This window comes from Phasianus colchicus, chromosome 19, assembly GCF_987193195.1.
Source record: "Phasianus colchicus chromosome 19, bPhaCol1.hap1.1, whole genome shotgun sequence".
Classification (NCBI taxonomy): Eukaryota; Metazoa; Chordata; class Aves; order Galliformes; family Phasianidae; genus Phasianus; species Phasianus colchicus.
The window spans coordinates 7,113,463-7,132,197 of record NC_143454.1 but is presented as its reverse complement, the minus strand read 5'-3'; the positions used below and the strand labels follow the sequence as shown (position 1 = coordinate 7,132,197).

At 45.4% G+C, this 18,735-nt stretch overlaps 1 protein-coding gene across 3 annotated transcripts in view; it reads right to left on the bottom strand.

The window, feature by feature from the left end:
* EEIG1 (estrogen-induced osteoclastogenesis regulator 1) overlaps positions 1–18,735 on the bottom strand; it is a 33,649-nt gene that overhangs the window by 12,101 nt on the left and 2,813 nt on the right. For all 3 annotated transcript variants that reach the window (XM_031601599.2, XM_031601602.2, XM_031601601.2), the window contains exons 3-4: positions 2,132–2,252; positions 1,788–1,817 (exon numbers count right to left, since the gene is read on the bottom strand). In XM_031601599.2, the coding sequence (XP_031457459.1) occupies positions 1,788–1,817; positions 2,132–2,252 (151 nt within the window). The remainder of the gene's footprint in view (positions 1–1,787; positions 1,818–2,131; positions 2,253–18,735) is intronic.

Below are 18,735 nucleotides of genomic sequence, written 5' to 3'. Positions count from 1 at the left end.
AAGATACCTGCTTTGCTTCCTTCATCTCACTCTGAAAAGGGAACAAGTGCTGATGGCAAAGAAAAAAAAAGGGTGGGACAGAACAGGAACCTTTCTTCTCCAAAAGAAAGAAAAAAAAAAGAAAAAAACTAACTCCACTCCCTTCTTAAGGATTTCCTTAACTCAAATGTTTCTCCAGTTCTTGCTGTACATCTTTTTCTCCTTATCTTCTTGTCAAGGGCTATGTTTCTTGCTGAATATTCAGCAATTAAAAAAAAAAAACAACAAAACCAGTGACTTTCTAATCTTTCAGAGATGAACTGGTGAGGAGAAAGCCACACACTGAGCTGCAGTGCATCAGAATTGGAGGACAGAAGAGGTTCTTCTGGAGTGGCTGCATTGTACAACATGGCACAGGAGTGGCCAAGACCCAAATTCCCATTTCTCCACCAAAAGGCATTAACAGAGTGCCAAGAGCTTCTCAGAAACCAACACCAGAGCAGTGTGGGAGAACTCTCCATCGACCCACAGTGTGCACCGAGGTCAGATGCTCTCCTCAGGAAGCAGACTCCCAGTATATAGAGGAAGGATCCCTAGCAAGAGGATGTTTTCAGAAGTAACCTTTCCTAATAGCTTCCTCAGTTTTCCAGCCAGCTGATGGTGTTTCTTCCAGCTTGGGAAAGAGTTTCCGTTTTATCAGTCCTTCCTGTTAGTTTCCACTCTATAACCTCTGACACTGAAGTGACAACAACGTCAAACCAAAAGGTGCACCAGGCTATGGAAACTCTGTCTTGAGCACAAACAGTTCAGTGCCATTAGCCCTGCTGATGTGGGAGCAGGTAAACGTGGGCAACTTTTCTCCTTCCAACTCATCTGCACTCCCTGTACAGGCAGTTCCTCAGGACAGAGGAATAACCACCCCCTCAATGTGAATGTAATGGAAGAGAAACTGACGGCCCCAGAGTCACAGTCTTCATTAGCCACAAAAAAGGAACAGTACAGATAGCGACATTATTCTCTGTGACACAGCAGTATTAAGGTATGAGTGCAGCCTTCCACTGAAAGCCTGGTACATCCATGGCCTCAGGAAGAACATCGATTCGAAGAAATTCTTACACAGTTGCGTGTGACCCAAACATCTGTTTATTAGAAACTAGCACCAGTGACTCATTTTCAAACATGGATTCAGGCTCTGTGTGAACTCTGCTTTTAAGCCAACATTGTCTCTTGTTCCAGCACAAAGAGAAGGGGGTGGCATCCAGCCCATTGTCTCTCCCGCAGCCTGAGCAAGAAAATGAGGAGGATAGGAGTGTAACAGAACATTAAAATAACGTTCACTTCTTGCCTCAGTGTCTTGTGCGCCTTGGGAAGGAAGTGATTTCTGCTGTAGTTTTTTGCCTGTGCTCACAATGCAATGAAGTGCCCACCCCAGCCATAGCTGGTTACTGTGCTTGGGAGAACAGAACTTAGTCTGTATTTCTTCATTAGCAAGACACTGCCAGAAGCCAAAGAGTTCACATCTGACTCAGAACTTCCCCAAAGTTTGAGGACACGCAGAACATCTTCCCAACCCCCCTCCCAAATCCACATCCAGTACAATCTGGATCCTGTCCCCGACAGTAAGTTTTTTTGGAAAATCACTTAACTCGTCCCTAAACTAGGAACCAATGACTGTTTCTCCAGACTGCTTCATGCAGCAACCATGCTACTTTCTGACTGTTCAGCCACGGCTTCACAATGGCTGTAAAGCACTAAGAGCACACAAGACAGTCACCACTCTGTCACATTTGCCCTTTCTTTGCTCTTACCTTGGAGTAGGTTTTTCCGCCCTTCAGCTCCTATAATGGGAGACAAAACAAACAGGAAAAGCAGCTATTACATATACTGGGGAAACAGGGGGAAAGTCATTACTCAAGTCTGGAATTTGCTGTAAGGATTTCACAAACTTCTGTCTCTCAAGGGTACCAACTCCCTGCTCTCTGTTAAGTACCCTGTCTGGGAAAGAGGCTCTGCGCAGTTTGCCCTAACCCAAACAATCCTTCCTTCCCACCACAGTGCACCATCACCATTCTCCTTGCTGCCAAAAAAAGCAGCTGGGAAGCAACACCAAAACAGAGGTGGTACCTTGCTGAAAGTAGAAGCTGGTGCTTACCTTACGGACAGATACTCGGCAGATGCAGGGGTCCAGGAGTCCTGTGGCTGGGTTGGCACTCATTTTGCACACAAAGGTAAATTTCTTTTTCCAGCGGACACAATTTTCCTGGACTTCTTCTCTGTGAGAATACAAAGAAAAATAAAACACAGTTTTCAAATAGAAGTACAGAGCCAAATCAATCCCAGTTCTTAAGAATCTTTGTTATTGACTGGCAACATTGTCTGCAAAGATCCTCTACCAGGTAATTCAATCCATGCCACCTGAAACTGAACCAAAGAGTGTAACCTTAGCACCAACCAATTTCAGCAGCCAATGCAGATCAAATCCATCTAAGTTACAGGGTAGACTAATCATATCTCACCAACATTTGCCTTAAGCTCTCTCCCAGGCTCTTCTCTGTTTCCTTTGCTGGTTTAGTTCATTCACTGTCCAACCCAGACAGAGCCAACCTCAAGAACTGAATGGGCTGAAGGTTTGTAAGCTTGTCTTCCTACACGTTGGCTTTGTACAGCCTTCTGTGCAGTAAAATCGCACTCTTTCCTGCACAGCTTTTCCTTCCCATCCTGCCTCATAAGCCAGGACTAAATCCATGAGAACAGCTGGCCTGATGGAGGACAACAACACAGGTAGAAACGCTCTCAGGTGCATGCAGACGGGAACATGCCAAGCAAATGCAGTATGCTTCACACAAAGGTTGTGGATGTCACTGCAACAAGAACAGTCCCAGCCAGACAGAGCAATCCTCCTCACGCAGCTCTCGCCATCCTGCCCAGTCACTGGGTGAGTTGGGAGGCTGTGACTCAGGCATGCACCAGAGCTACAGGAGGAAGACAAGGAGGAAGAAGAGGCTCTCTGAGCACACAATATGCTTCAGGTACCACTTGGGCTTCTGCAAAGCTCTCAAAAAAAGGCTGAAATTCACCTCCCAAAGAATGTGGGTTTCAAGGAGCAGGAAAGGAGGTGTGGGGAGCCTTCTGCAAGGCCCTGGGCAGTGAGTGATCCTTAACACCAAGTGATCCCCTTACAGCTCAGGCCTTGGTCTTGAGCCAATTAAGGGGAGGCAGGCACCGCTGAACACTGTGAGTTAGCAAGTCTACATAGAACTCTTATCTCTTCTCTCAGCACAGGACAAAAGGGGCAAGGGCACAAGATAAACTGTTTGCTTTGGCAGTGAGAGAAAAGCTTCCTGCAGTCTGACCCAGGCACAGTGTAGGCTCAAGATATTGGGGGAAAAGGGAAGAAATCAATCCTGATATTGATTCGACTCCTCCTGAGAACGAAGGAGCAGAAATCAGCCCAACAGAACCCTTGCACAACCCTGACAAAAAGCCATGGGCTGGGGCCTGAACTTACATGTTCCCACCAGTCCCCAGCTATCCTGATAGACTTCAACGTGCTGGTTGGAGCCAAGAGCAGAGCCCAGAGAAAGGGTAGGTGATACACTAAAACCTGTAATCCCCTGTAATGCAGAGGAGGGCTGATCATCCTTCATTAAAAGGTGGGAAAACAGAAGACAGCAGCTCCTTCAAGGCAACAGACTTAAAACTCCCATCTGGAAATGGAAGCCATTGAAATGTTAGACATCTAAATGCTGAAAAGACCTTTGGATTTGGGATTTATTCAAGATGAGATCTGGTTCTCACTGCTCCACTCAAGTCATTCCAACTCCTCCAGGCAGGAGAAGATACATTTCCAAAGGGATAAAAATGGCTTTGCCTATTCATTGAGCCAGCCACATTAGTTGAGTTAAATTTCATATCTGAGGTGCCTTGAAGCTGACACAGCAGGACGTATATCAAAGATCTAATGGAAGGAAAATTCAGGTACTGATGAAAAGAAAAAAGAACTCAACTGAACAGAAAAATGCTTGTAAACACAGGTGCTTCAGAAATGCAAGGGATGTGCATAGAATGCAAGAGACACTAATCATTTCAGCAGCACCAGTCTCCTATCCTTTGAAAAGGAGCCACTGTTCCTTGACAGCAAGGCCAATGCTCTCTTTGCTAACGACACCAGAGCTTCAAACCAAAGCTCAGAAGGCAGCTTCACAACCGATGGGTTCAGCAGCTGCAGGCCCGACTCACCAGCATGGACTGGAGCTTTGGCTGCATGCACAAGTCTTACTTGTGATTCCCTCCTGTATTACAGTGCAGCTATGAAGAAGCATCTGCTGGATGCTGCTAAATCCAACTGACGCTAATTATTTCAAAATGTGGCAAAAAGTACTGATTAATAATAAAAGAGCTCCTTCGTAACTAACTTGCTGTTAGCATAAGAAATACTTTGTTGCTTGTGAAGGAGATTTGCTGGCCTTCCAAACCTGCTGTAGATAGCATTCAGCTCTAGTCATTGGCAGAGACACGGGGAGAGGCACGCAGCACTGCAGACAGCCCCCAGCCTGCAAATGTTCAGCAATGACTTACAACATTTTTTTTTCTTTTAAGAGTGACTTTTATGGGTGGGGGCTGGGGTTGTATCATTAGACAAGGGAGCAGCATTGTTTCAAGCCACACTGTAAAAAATTAGTTCCACATTTCCAAAAGACAGCGTGTTGTGAAGCAATGGGCTTTGCCTATCCACCTCCCATCAAGTTATCGTAAGGATGGTAATTAGGGAGCACTAAAATAGGAAGAAAGTGGACTCAGATGAGAAGCATTTAGCTTCAGAATATTCTCTGCTGTACAATTAGCAACCATCAGACAGAAATCAAAACAACGCCCAAAGCACCCGCAGAGGTGTTTCCTTCCAGCATAATCACACAGCACCTAAAAGCAAACCCTGAAACTAACAGCTGAAAACCAGAAGGGCTCAATTTAAAATTTTACTCTGTATTTGAAGGATCAGAAATAGACCAAACCAATGCTGGGTACTAAGTGTCAATTCAGTGGGCCTTCTGAAGTTTTATTTAAATAATAATAAAAAAAAACCAACCAACAAAAACTGTCTGTTCTATTTTACAGCAATGCCCTCAGGAGGCCAAATCCTCTCCAGGCTCAGCTTCGCCCTCTTCTACCTCAAGACTTATTCAAAGCTATATAATTACTCTCCCAGACCTAAATATACCACCAGAGAACAAACCAACACGATCCTACAGCAGCTTTTGGGACGAGCAGTGTCCCAAAGGTAACGCTGTGGGGCATTTGGGCTCCTGGGCCAATGTCAGCTCCATGCCAAGCAGTGGGACAGCCCTAACCAGACAAGGTGCAGACCATGGGTGTTCCACCACAGCACGTCTGAGCCTAACTCATGGCAGTGATGCACAGCCATAACCCACTGCACTGCCTGCTGTTACATCCCAGTGTAGAACTAACAGTGCTTGGTGACAGCGCCTCTTCGGGCCCAGATCTCACACAGCCTCACTGCAGCTCTGAGCCAGGCGGAAAAAAGCAGTAGGAACAGATTTTATGGACGAGATGTTTACCAACTGTGATTTCAGTGCCACAGAGAGAGCAGCACTGCTGCAGAAAGCCACAGCGCTAACTGCGAGTTAGCTAAAACAAGCACACAAGGAAATGCTTCTAGAAAAGGCCACGTATGAGACCCATGCTTCTTCAGACTAGCGTGAGTCCTGTCCCACCAGACACCACAACAGAAATTAGAACTTCTATTTACAGCCTCGAAGCTGAGCTGTGCTCAGCTGGGTACAATGTCTCCAACACAGCCTGAGGAATTAATTTTGCCCTGCTGAATTGTTTAGAAATGCAGATGCATCACCCTTACTTTACAGCAGTAGTTGTATGTAAGACAGCCAGAAGTACAAAACACTACGAAAGGGCTGTAGGCTTACTGGGAAGGCAAAGACAACATAAAATAGCTTTTGAAACACCAAACATTTCAGTAGAGCAACGCGTGTCAGTTTGATGTTTCGTACATGGGAGCAGATGTGGGAAAACCTCAAGCTAAACAAGACAGCACATAGATAAGCATACACAAAGAGCTCCTTATTCAGATCCCCTCCTCCTCACTTGCACAAAGGCTAGGGCAAGCTCTCCTCTTGCTGCTGCCCAGCCCACACACCCTCAGTCCTGCATCACATCCCTCAGGCAGAACAAATCCCCTGCCTTGCTCCCAGCAGACAGTGCTCCGCTCCCCTGCCTGGTTCACCACCTCCCACAGCAGTGTGGCATCACTGATCTCACATCTCCACCTGATAAGGCACAGAAAGACAACGCCATCGTGAAGAGGTCACCAAGCCTCAGCTCAGACTCATTTAAAGGGCAGCCAATTGAAAAGAAAATTCTGAAGGGGCCCTGATCTTGGGTCTTCTGGGGAAGAGGGTAGTGTGGGCACAAAGACATTCCCACAGTTACTGAGGAAAGTAAAAAATAACTTCTTTCAACAGACTGCATCTGAATGGTGATGCCATACATCTCATCTCCTCCAGCATTTCTTTCCACGCGCACCTTGGCTCTTCTCTCAGCTGCAGGGACACATCATTAAGGCTGCCTAATCTATTCCCCAGCACTTCTGAAAGCAGAATTAGAGCAGGATTGCTGACAGTCCCTTAGCTCAGAAAGCCTGGAACAGTCCTGTGTTACACTCTGGAGAAGACAGTTTCTATTTTAACCAAGTTTTCTAGTGCAAAGCTTTAAGGAAAGAGACACTTTCTGTAAGACCTAGCAGAAACACTTGAAAAACCCATTCTGCACCAGCATTCACAGTGCTGCACACCAGAATTTACACCATCGTATAAACGTGGCAAGTCCTGCTGCAAACAGAAGGTCTAATCAGTGCCCATAAAGCACAGACAATATAAAGGTAGGTGAAAATACATGCAATAGAAAGTGAGCCTTTATCTAGCCATTAGCTGGTTTACACTTACAATCCAAATGCTGTCACCAAATAACAGGCTTAGGACAGAACACTTCACTGCAGCACAGATGTTATTAAAAAGCCCGTATCTCCAAGGCTTTGCCATCCAGATGCCTTGCAAGGAAAAGGAAAGAACCAAGAGCCAACAGGAAGCAGGACTAGCAGACAGAACGCTGAACACTCGTGTGGGAACCTGCCACATTCACAAGGACCAAGGGCTGCTGCCCTTCCTACCTGCTGCCAGGCCTGTGCGTGCCAAATGCAGGTAGGAAGCAAAGCATTCTGCTGAGCGCGAGGAATTTCAGTTAGAATATCTCATGCAGGATTGGTGATAGACCATATTCCTCAGGGAATACCACACAGGCTTGTAAAAACAACATAAAAGCAGCTGGAGATGGAATACAAAATCCAACAGTCTGACCTGGAGGGGGAGAAGTGCTTTATGGAAACTTATTTACATGGAGGGATTTCAGGATTTTTTGACCAAAATGAACAGAAAAGACAGCAAGCAGCTCTTAACAATAAAGTGACTCTGTTGTGACTGGGCTTACATCACTGACCAAAACAACAGCCAACCCAAATAGCTGGATGCCTCCCCTGCTGCAAACAACCCTGTATTCTCCAGCTGACAAGCGGTGGTTGTTGCACGGTTGACATTAGCAGTTATGATGGAAAAATGGCTCAGAGAAAGATGATGCAGACCGTGCTACTAAGAGAACTAAGCAAGTCTTTGTCATTTGAAACAAGTCTTATTTGGATGTTTCACTGCAAGCGTTTTAAACAAGGGTTCAGTAGTGAGGTCATCACATCCACCAAGCGCTCGTAAAATTAGCTTCTGAATCTCCAGCAAAGACATTTCAGTGAACTGTGGTAAGGAAGGACCCTACCCACAGTCCCACGGATTGATGTAGCCCTTCATTACATCAAAGGGGAGATGTTTGGGCTCTCTAAATGTCAAACTTGAGCACCAACACCTTTAGAATGAATGCAGGAGAAAACAGAAAGAACAGTAATTGTACAGGAGAGAAAATTTAATAGAAGTTACTTCAGCCACAGCTGAGAAACGAAGGCAAGAGACTCCAAAGCTGCCCCACTGCAGGGGAGGACAGCTTCACACCTGTGAGAGGTAGGCAAGGGAAGAGCCAGAGCAAAATCGAACTGAGGAGGGAAGCGTGACAAGGTTAATGTGAAATAATAATAGGGTACGAAGTTCTCCATAATAATAAGCTGGTATCTACTAGGCAAGTGATTGACTTTTTATGGCTTTAACCTTATTCCCAGAAGAAGCCCATTTCCGAAGACACACAGCCTCTGAACTGCATTACAGCTCCCTCGAAAGCAGTGATCAATCTCAATAAAGATCCATCAGTACGAGGCAGGGAACAGGAATACCTCCTGGAGATCAAGGGGAGCAGTCAATCACAGGAGAAAACCCTCCAGCATTAGCATTCCTGTTGTATATTAACAGCTTCTTTGGAAGGCTGTCAGTTATGCTCAGATTCCATGCACCCAGACCTCGCCTCCTAACAAAGAGGATGTAAAAGAGATACTAGTAGAAAAATAGAAGTAATGAAAAAACAGCACAACAGCACAAGTTGCATAACAAAATAAAAATTGTGCCAAATGAGAAAAAAGTCACAGAAAATGAACCTGTAGGACTTAAGCTATAGAACAAGTCTGATGACTTTTGGAAGGGCAAGTAAGGGTGGAGCATGGAGAAGGCAAGAAGAAATATTCTAAAGGCTCAGCTGTAGAGCAGCAAAGGATGGACACATGCAAAGCACAGCCAGTCTGCTTTGAGGTCTTCATATTTTTTTGTCATCTTGAAGCTGAGAAGCTGGACATCAGGAAAACAAGGACAAGAAGGGCTTGTAACAGTTAAATATCATGCAACATGTCTCTTCTGTCACAGACTGTGCTGCTGACAGACCAACCCGGAGCAGGACATCCAAGGACTTCTTGCCACATCTCCACAACACAAGCTCTCTCTGGGCAGAGGCCAGGGATGCGTGCCAGAAGCAAACACATCACAAGCAAAGGACCAAGCTCTTAAGTGTAAAGAAAGGAATAACTGGATGGATGACTCAGTTATTGAAATACAAGTCTGTAATAATGTGTGTATCGAACACTGAAAGACGCTTTTGCTTTTTTGATCTCTGATCATGCACTGAGTCACCACCCCAACTCCTACTTCTATTGCTCTGACAGGCTACATTGAAGCTGGATTAGCCAAGGAAACATCACGTGCCAGGCTGCCAAGCTTCCTTCTTGTAGGCAAATTCACAAGTATTTCAATGACAGAAAAAGCCAGAACAGGTCAGCGATGCAGGTTTCCCTTGGCCTGCCCAGCTCAGCCATGAGCTGTGACACTGACAGCTCAGGTGCTGCACACTCTGCTGTGTGATGAGCCACCACTGCTCAGTGCTGCAGCAGTCTGAGCTGCTTTGCAGCTCACATCCAGCACGCTCTGAAGACTCTGGGCTAAAACATCTTTCAGATCTGATTTTTCCCAACTACGGCCACTGCACAACACACTGTGCTCCGTGTGAAGTGAGAAGGGAACAACCCAGCTAAAAACTACTCCTGAGCTCCCTCCTGTGATCCCAGCCAAGTCAGAGGGCTACAGGGGCTGAGCAACTCAAACTGGAAGCTCCATGGTACTGGGGGGACGTTGGCACAGAGGGAGCGGGCTCAGGATCACTAAGAGCACCATGCAGTAAAAACACCCAACTAAGATTAGAAGAAAAAAGAAAGCCTCCTGACACTCCCAGCACCCATTTGCCCTTTGGACAAATTACAATGGTAATTTCCCTTGTAGTTCTAACAGATAAAGGAACCAAAGCTTCAGAAAAAAAAACCTGGATTCATTTTGTACAGATGCTTATAAAGCAAAGGTTGATAATTCACTGCATCTCAGAGAGAGTTTCAGTAACACTGCAGCTTGGAAAGTCTTTTTGCTTGTGGCAGACTGTAGATACAAAATGAAGATTCACTGATTATCTACTGCTGATATATTTATAAACTTCCTCCATCCCTTAAGTGTTAGCTGTCATTCTGAGACATTCCAGACCTGCCTTTTGCTGCCTAAATTTAAGCTCCCAGCAAAGAAAGACAGCAACATAAAACTCAGCAAGGAAAACTAGTAATGCCTTTATTGTGCACAGTACAAGAAATGGCTGTAACTCCATGCTCTACTTGCAAACATGATGCTCTTTTAAGGAAAAAAAAAAAGCCATCTTTCAAAAGAACAGCAAAAAACTCATAAGCACACTAAGATGAAAAAATCAAGACATGGCTCAACCCAATATTCCAGGACTCTGCTGGGACAGTAAGTCTGGAAAATGAAGATGCTGAACAGAACAAACAAGACTAGGAGCAAAGATCCTGATACAATGACATGTATTGAGATGAATCTCTGCCTCTAAGGCAGATTTGTGGCACGTAACAAAGCTAGAATAGTTAAGTGGCATTTTTGGCTAATATCAGCCCTTTTTCAACCAAGAGTGTCTGCCAACATAGCTGTACTAGGGAAGTCTTTATAGTGTAAATTAACCTGCATAGGAGGCCAAGTTCATTTCTGGAATAATTTCACTAATACTGTGTGATGTAACATCACTGCAACTTGGCTCAAGTATGCTGAAGAGCCATTCAGTAAAGCAGCTGCCTGAAGTCAACCCCAGTGCTAAAAGTACAATCAGTTACCTAAGAGGTAACACCCTGCTGTGCCCAGACACGTTTTTCTGAGTCACTCCTATATGGTGCACATTTAGTGAAAACCAATAGGAGAAATCCCTTTATATGTTAAAACCAGCTTTTTCATCCCACCATAAATACAAATGTTTTATGATGGTTTGTTTATAAAGGCATTATTCAGCATTACAAACCAGGTCACTGGTTTTAAGGACAAGGTACAAACGCATTCTCTCTGAACTCACACGGCCTCCTATCAATATCAATACTGCTGTTAATCTGCAGAAAGGCCACTCAGTAGAAGAGCTCTGCAAATTACAGAAGGCTGCTGAGCGAAGCCTGCTGCAGCCCTGGCTCATCATCCAAGTAGCAACAGGCTGGGATTCTTGGTATTGCCTTCCTCCTTCCTACCACTTCGTCTCACCTTGACCCTGGAAAGTCAGACCACCATTGTGCTGCTTCAAGATGCAAATCTGGCAGAAAATGACTACCTGCCTTTTGGTTAGATTTTCTGTCAGTTTAACACTGAAGTAATGAAGTCACAGGAGCAACAGAGCCAGCGTGAGAGGAGAGACGCAGGGACACACGTGCAGCAGGCAGGTCAGCTTTTGTTTCTCTAGATCCACAGCTCCAGATAAAGTGATTCTCTCAGAAAGACCAATACCTGGTGACTTAAGTAGCACCCTACTGACTGCATCCTAATCAAAGAGAGGTAATTACGTAAATTACGTAGGAGCAGAAGGAGCAGAAGGCAGGAAAATGCTTTGCTTTGTGACAGCAGTTTATGCTGGTTATGCCACTGGGAAGCATTAGAATGAGCTCCTGCTGCTTGGCTGCCAGGAGTGGGGTTGTGAGGATCAGAGCACATTTACCTCCCCTGTGGCTGACACCATCAGCTGCATTCAGATGAACATCCTTGATTTCCCACTAGTGAAAGAAACCGCCATTGGAGATGAGTATGAATCACTTCTGGAGGAAAGACAACATGCAGATTTGTTTTGAAAGAACAGTCACGCTTGGGTGGAATGCAGGAAAAGCCATTGCTGTAAACCTACATCAGAAACCAACCTTAAAGAGAACCGTGGCCAAGCAGAGTATGATCAGCCACCCCTGGTGCAGAGGCTATAAGGTATTCAGCAAAGCAGGAAGGCAGCAAACATAAAAAAATAGGAAATACACTCCTCCATAGCACAGCATTTCCCTTGTGGCAGTGAGCACTGAGGGCTACTTGAAGACATAAGATGAGCAAGGCTGTACTTGAAAGGAATTCAACATTTATGCAGATGCAATTGCCTGGTGTTACTGAAGTATGAAATAAAAAATAACAGGCTCCCGACAGAAGTCAGGAAAAGAGCTTTCCTACAGACAGGTTACTGCATAATCACCTGTAACACGGGCAGGCAGCCTGTCTCTGAAATAGCCATTATTGCTTACTCTGGAAGCAGGACACGAGCTGGGCTGTCCTGGTACAACAAGTCTATGACTACTGCTTCATTCCAGAGCAATGGAGCATTAAGAGACCTGAAAAGATTGCTCTATTATACATACCCGAGATTACCCCCTTGCAGTCAGCAACATGCCTACATGATAACATGAAGAATGGGAACTAGCAAGAGAAACAGAAAAAGCACAGAAAAAGAAAAACAGCCAAGCTGGAATCCTTGCCCCAGTTCATTTAGGTGCAAACAAAAATCCACTGCAAACCCTGTTAAGAGACAGCAAAGGTGAGGCTGGATGTGTTAAGTGCAGATAAAGTCTGACAGAGTCAGATTTTAAAGGGGGACATTCCAAGTTTTCTCCAGGCAAGCCTTTTCTTTCCCCTCTCCTGGCCATCAATCCTTTCACTTTGATGAGCAGTATCATCCCTTAGAGAGGGGAGACATGAGTGACTGGACAGAACAGCACCGTTAGAACCCCTGGGCAGTAGCCATTCTGGCCTCCTCTTTTTGCAGCACTCACACACCAACTTACATTTCCTAAGGACAAGAGCTCCAGATGCAGTGCTGACAATGCCAGGCTTTGTGCTGATCCATCCTGCAAACAACAGCAGTCACAGGCAGCAGGCTGATCATTAACCCAACAGCCGTTAGTGAAACACCTTGCAGTTATTTCACACGAAGTTTTATTCTGAAAGCAAAATGGAGGTAACTATCCCAAACTGAAACCCTGAGACCACATCCCATTTACAGACTTTCCCCTCTGGACTTCTTGTTCTGCTTCGCCATTGCAAAGCCAGCCTGGAGCACACTGCTTGATAATTTCTGGAAGGTGCCAACCAAACCCTCAGATTTCATCTCCTACATTTTGCACACTGCATGGCAAGAGAAGGGATGTGCCTTGCTTTGGCAAACATGCAGCTCTTGGAAGCAGAGATCTCTAAAAAGTCTCATTTCAGCTTTGTGGTTTTATTTCTTTTTTTTTTATTATTTATTATTTTTTATTTTAGAGAGCACATTTCAGGGTTGGTTACCAACCACATGCAGGGTGATGGTTTCTGTTGGTCTCTGAAGATGCACTGCTAATTAACACTGCAGCTTTCTAGTCCTTCCAGCACAGCAAATCCACATGCTGTCTTCCTTCCTCCCACGTGAGCAACTCCAGCACTTTCAGGCTCAACAAACAGCATTCATTTCTTATTTAGAATACTTACATGGAAGTATTTTTAGCTACAGCCCCATCTCCTACAACAGCGTGAGACCTACAACAAGGCCTCCCCTCATCAGCAACATACAATAAATACAGCTGAAGGAAAAGCACAATCCTGCTCTTTTGCCATCTCAGCTACTTCCCATCCACATGGAAAGCATCCGTTATACAGACTGTATATGTTCTGGTTTATCTAGAATATCCTGTCTCTTCAACATTTGCCTCCCCCCAACGCTTTGGTCTCCACGCACATCCTCTTCATATTTCTCCTTGTCCCCACAGCCCCATCCCATTTCCTTTGTATCTTTTCCTCATCTCAATTTTATCATTTGAATAATGCAGGAGACTCCTACAAAGCACATGAAAATGACATCCATGAAGAGTAGCAAATTCAAATCCCACAGAACAATTCCTTTTCTTGCTCTTCAGATTGAAAACACACCAAACAACAGGGCTGTTTAGCCAGCAAACACAGGCTCAACTGTTTGGCCAGTGGGAAGTGCCTTTCAAAGCCAGGCACTAAACTGAGATACTGAGTCCCACTGTGTGGTACCAGAGATCATGACACAGAGGCAGGAGAGGTAGTGATGTGCACCATGCCTCCCAACAAGCACACAAGGACATAATGTGAACAACCTGCAAAAATAAAAAGCCTCCCATCCTGCAGGTGGAGCAGCTAGCACAGGGTGGGGTAACACAGCCACTGAAAAAACAGATCACCTTCACAGTGTGGATTACTGATAGGAGGTCACAGGTTGGTACAACGGAGAAAGGAGATCAAAATCTTGATCTGGGACACTCCTAAAGGCTGGTGCTTCATTAAACGAGGAGGAACAGCTAGAAACAAATTTGTGACCAATCTTGAAGGCAAGTGCAGCCCCAGCTCTGAGCAGGCAGGGCTGGCAGAACACAAAGGATGCAGAATACATCCTGTTTGAGAAAGGAGGCCATGCACAGAGCCACATCCGTCTGTCTTTGCACACAGCAAGAACTTACAGAGTCAAGCTTGCGTGATGCTGTGGGACCTCACTGTGCTATTCCATCATGCTGCTAAGTGAAAGAGGTTTCTGATCTGAGGGAGAAGCTGGACATCTCTCCCAAAACACCAGCAGGTATATCTTCCTGCAACAACACTAAGAATAACTCCATACCTATCTCATTCATCTAGAAACTGGTACCAGAACAACTTGCTATTGGTAACTTACGGTCTACTAAAGTACTAACAACTGTGCAGGGAGACCACAGGCTCCTGGAGGCACACATGAATTCCTCAGAAATACAGCTTTAAAACTCAAGTCAACACTGGTGGCAGTTAAAGAGCACAAAGAACAAACAGCCTAGAAGCCATTTAGTTTTCCACCATATTTCAGAAACAAATACAGGTCTTAAAAGGAATTGGGGCACCCTTTCCTCCCTCTTTGTCCTCAGCCAAGGCTGATAGCATTGCTGTTCTGTAAACCAGGCAGGCCACAGGGCCCCTGTCTCAAAGCAGAACACACTTCCCAGTGAGTAATTTCTTGAGCCAAGCACTGTTTAAGTCACGCAGATAAGGCTGTTGCTAAGAATTAGCTGTCAAAGCACTGCCAGCTCAGAGTCAGCTCTATGGGGGAAGTTCAAAAGCAGACTGTATGTGAGCACTTACTGATGCTGTGCACACAGCGTATCACTTGGAGTTTTAGGTTTCAGTTGCTGGTCAATAAAGCAGCCCCTGAGTAAGCAACAGCAGGTAAAACAGGAGTGCCAGTTAAAGCACCCACAGGGACTGCTCTGACCCAGCAGGATACAGCCTCCAGGGCAGGGAAGTTTTAACAGAACTCTGTTCATCTCATACCAGGCTCCAGCTGGTGATCTGCAGTGGGAAGGGGCAAGGCTAGTGTGAAGCTCCCTGCATTGCAGGGCCCTGCCTAGTCCTGCAGGTGCAGCAGCAGCCTGTGAAAGGTTTTACTGGTGACCAGCCTCACAGTTTTATCACTTCTGCACTTTTTCTAACGTCCCAAGTAAGCAGAGGTTAAACCTCAACAGCTGCTGCTGTTCTCACAGCTCGCACCAACATTTTGCCATATTGCTGTAATGCTTTTTCTCACCTTTGCTGTGTAGTTTCTCCAGTTTTGTTTCAGAATGCAAGCAGGGCAGGTACTGTGCCTTATTACAGCCTTGAATTAGGCTGTGCTTTACTGCAGTGTTTCTAGAGTCTGCATTCAGATGCCTCTTCCATTAACACTCCCAGTCCATTCCCGAGTCTGCAGCCAACACAGCAGGAGGTTAACATGTGTAATGCAAAGATGCTGGTCTGCAGCACTGAAACTTACTCTTTCAATCCATATATGTGGAATATATCTATACATAGGGAAGACGGGCATTTATAGACATGTGCAACAAGAATGCTTTTTTCACAAGAAGTGTTTTCACACCACACACTGCAGCAGAGGACAAAGCCAAGCACATGTTGTGCTAAATATGGAAGTGGGAGAGCCATTCAGAGCCACAACGACGTTCTTCACTACACCACGGTGATCCCATTTGAGGCAAGATGCAGACAGCAACCTTCTCTTCTCACTGCAGATAGCTGTCTTTCCCTCTAGAGAAGGCTAGCTCTAGAAGAGACAATTTCCCTACCTACCCTTTGCTTGAAAGGAGACAGTAGTGAAGATTTAAACCTCAGCTAGTCTGAATCCATCCTTTGGTCTCTGATGAGCCAAACTTGATGCTTTTCTGGTCAGGTGACAGATTTAATGGCAATTTAGGCAAAGGCAGTGAATTAGTTGATTTCTGACTTGCACTCTGACTCACAGAGACGGCTGCACTTATGAGGTGGTGAAACTTGCATTCCAACAAAAGTGTTGGAATCACCTATCAGCTGTTAGCAAGGCAGTGCCTCTCCCCCTCTATTTATGTCCTACAGAAACAAAGTTGCACCTATGATAATGACTTAATGATGCTTTGCATCCCATCACAGGAGGGAAGCAAGCAGCTTTAGATCTGTACCCACACCAGGATGGCAGAGACAGTAACACAGACCTTAATCCACGTGGAATTATGGGTGTGAGGAGCCTCCCCCAGTATCAGTATTTCCTTTGGCATTCTGCATGCAGCTTTCCACACGCACACAGCGCAGGAAGTGGATTTCACTCTCAATTACAAATTGCAAGAGCAAGAACATTCTTGGTTCAGGCTATGGCACTGAAATACTTTCAGGCCAGACCACCCCAGCAAGGTCAACTCTTCCCACATCACCACCGCTCCACTCCAGCCTGCATACAAACAGCTGCTGGGCTGCAGAAAACAAACTCTATTCTCTGCTTGGTGCAGGAGTACCAGAATCAGAAAACCAAGCCGAAACACCACACATGCTTGAGAAAGCATGTTATCTATGGAAATACAGCTGGAGGGGAATGGAACCACAGGCTGGCTTGGTAGGTAGCACTTTTTGCCTTCAGAAGACAAGGTGGAAGGTGGGAAATGCTTGTAATGTCGTTAAGCTCTTGCAAAACAGCCTTCCCGTTAGAGTAAGTCAGGGGTTTTCAGAGAACAATTCCTTCCTTCAAATCCAGAAATACCAGAGCAAAACTGCTGGCAAACTAACAAAACAATGTAGGATGAGGTGTTATGAGTGCATGAATAACACCTGGCTTTCCACTTCCCTTACATCACACACCAGCTCTACTCTGCCAACATGCAGACAGGAGCCATCAGCACAGAGGTAAAGAGCATCTGGCTGCCACTCAGCATTAACTGACATTGTAGGCAGGGGGGCAGAATGTGAGGGGGATTTAATTGAGTCTTCCCCAGTAATACCCAAAGACGTAAGAGCACGAGCTGCAGCTTTCTGCCCTGTTTGGATGTCCCTGCTTCCAGCTGCATGGAAACGCTCTCTTGCCCAGCACCTGCACAGATCCACAGACCCCAGATGAGGCTGTTATGTCATTTATCCAGGAATAAAGATGCACACAACCTCTGAAAGCTTCAAACTGGTGCAAAACGCAGCAGCCCATCTGCTCTACAAAAACGGTTGCCATGAATACATCCCCACCGCTCCACGCCTGCTATTTTTAAAGCTACTTGGGAGGCAACTGAATTCATTGGTGGTTGTGCTATTTTAATATCTGGATTAATAATATTCTAGGCATACACTGGTACTGCTCAGTGGGGAAATACAGGATCTGTCTGGCCCACACCTGGCTCAGATACACTTTCAGAAGACCAGCTTCTACAGGAGAGTGATAAACCCAGGGATGACAGATGTTTGTTAAGCAGAGCATGGGGCATCTTGTCTAGATCAATTCTCTGAAAACACATGGACAGCAAGAGCTACTTTGATCACAGCTGCATACTTTTTCATTGCCACAGACCAAAGAAGAGGTCCAAACCGATTGCAGAGCAAACACTGAAACTTCCTGCGTAAGCTGTTCATCCTAAGATGACCCAAAAGACCTTTCAACTCCAAATCAATCATTTTTTGAAGTGGCTGATTTAAGAAAAACGATCAAAATCCCTAACTAAGTGCACAAGCTTTTCATACAACATAGATTTAGCACCAGCTTCCCTATATTTCTCCAGGTCCACAGAATTTCAAAAAGATCATGGAAAATGACTAAGGGAGCACAGAGCAGAGCCATGGCAGGATCTGGAAGCCTTTCCATGCAGTACCTCTTTTCCTCACCACTCCTGGAAATTCATGAAGTTTCTGTAACTGCAACAGGGGAAAATATTTGAAAAAGGTCAGATGACTCAATACCATTGAGACCCATAACTTTCCCAGCAGGAACAGGTTTCCATGTGCTTTCAGTTAGGCTACAGCCAGGTCAGGGGGAAAGGCAGCAAGCCTAACAGCCGACTTCCCCTTAGCTCGTTTATAAGCCATCGAGTGCGATGGATGTGTTTGGTTTGAATTACAGATGAGTTTGTTGCTGGAACACATCTGCAATCTGCAACACACTGCGCACTGAGAGAACTGCTGAACCCCAGCCAGCTCTGAAAACAACCAGACACGGCCTGGACGGCTGGCAGTGTCAGCAGCCACCAGCAGCGCGCTCCTAGGAGCTGCTTTCAAGGACAACAAGGAGATGGAGATTGACATTCCTGCTGCAGGCTTTTCCTGAGCCACCCTCCATTTAAATCAGCTTATTACGGCTCCAGGAAGCAGAAGGGTTAACTTCTTTCCAAGTTCATATAGTGTTTGAATTCCTTAGATAAGCTGCTTCCACCAAACACAAGGATGTAGCCTCAAGAGAGTACACTGTAAGGAAAAGCTCTTTTGATAGGTATTCTTCAAAAGATAAATTAATTCACACTCCATTTTTGCATGTGTTCCATGCCCACAGTTCCTATACACTTCAGATGAGGCTGCAACATGCCTCTGGAAAAAGAAACAAGCTTTGAACATTGCCCTATTATTTGTTTCCAAGACAGAAATGTTTCACACTTGCCCAATAAAATCTCTCCCAGTACAGGAA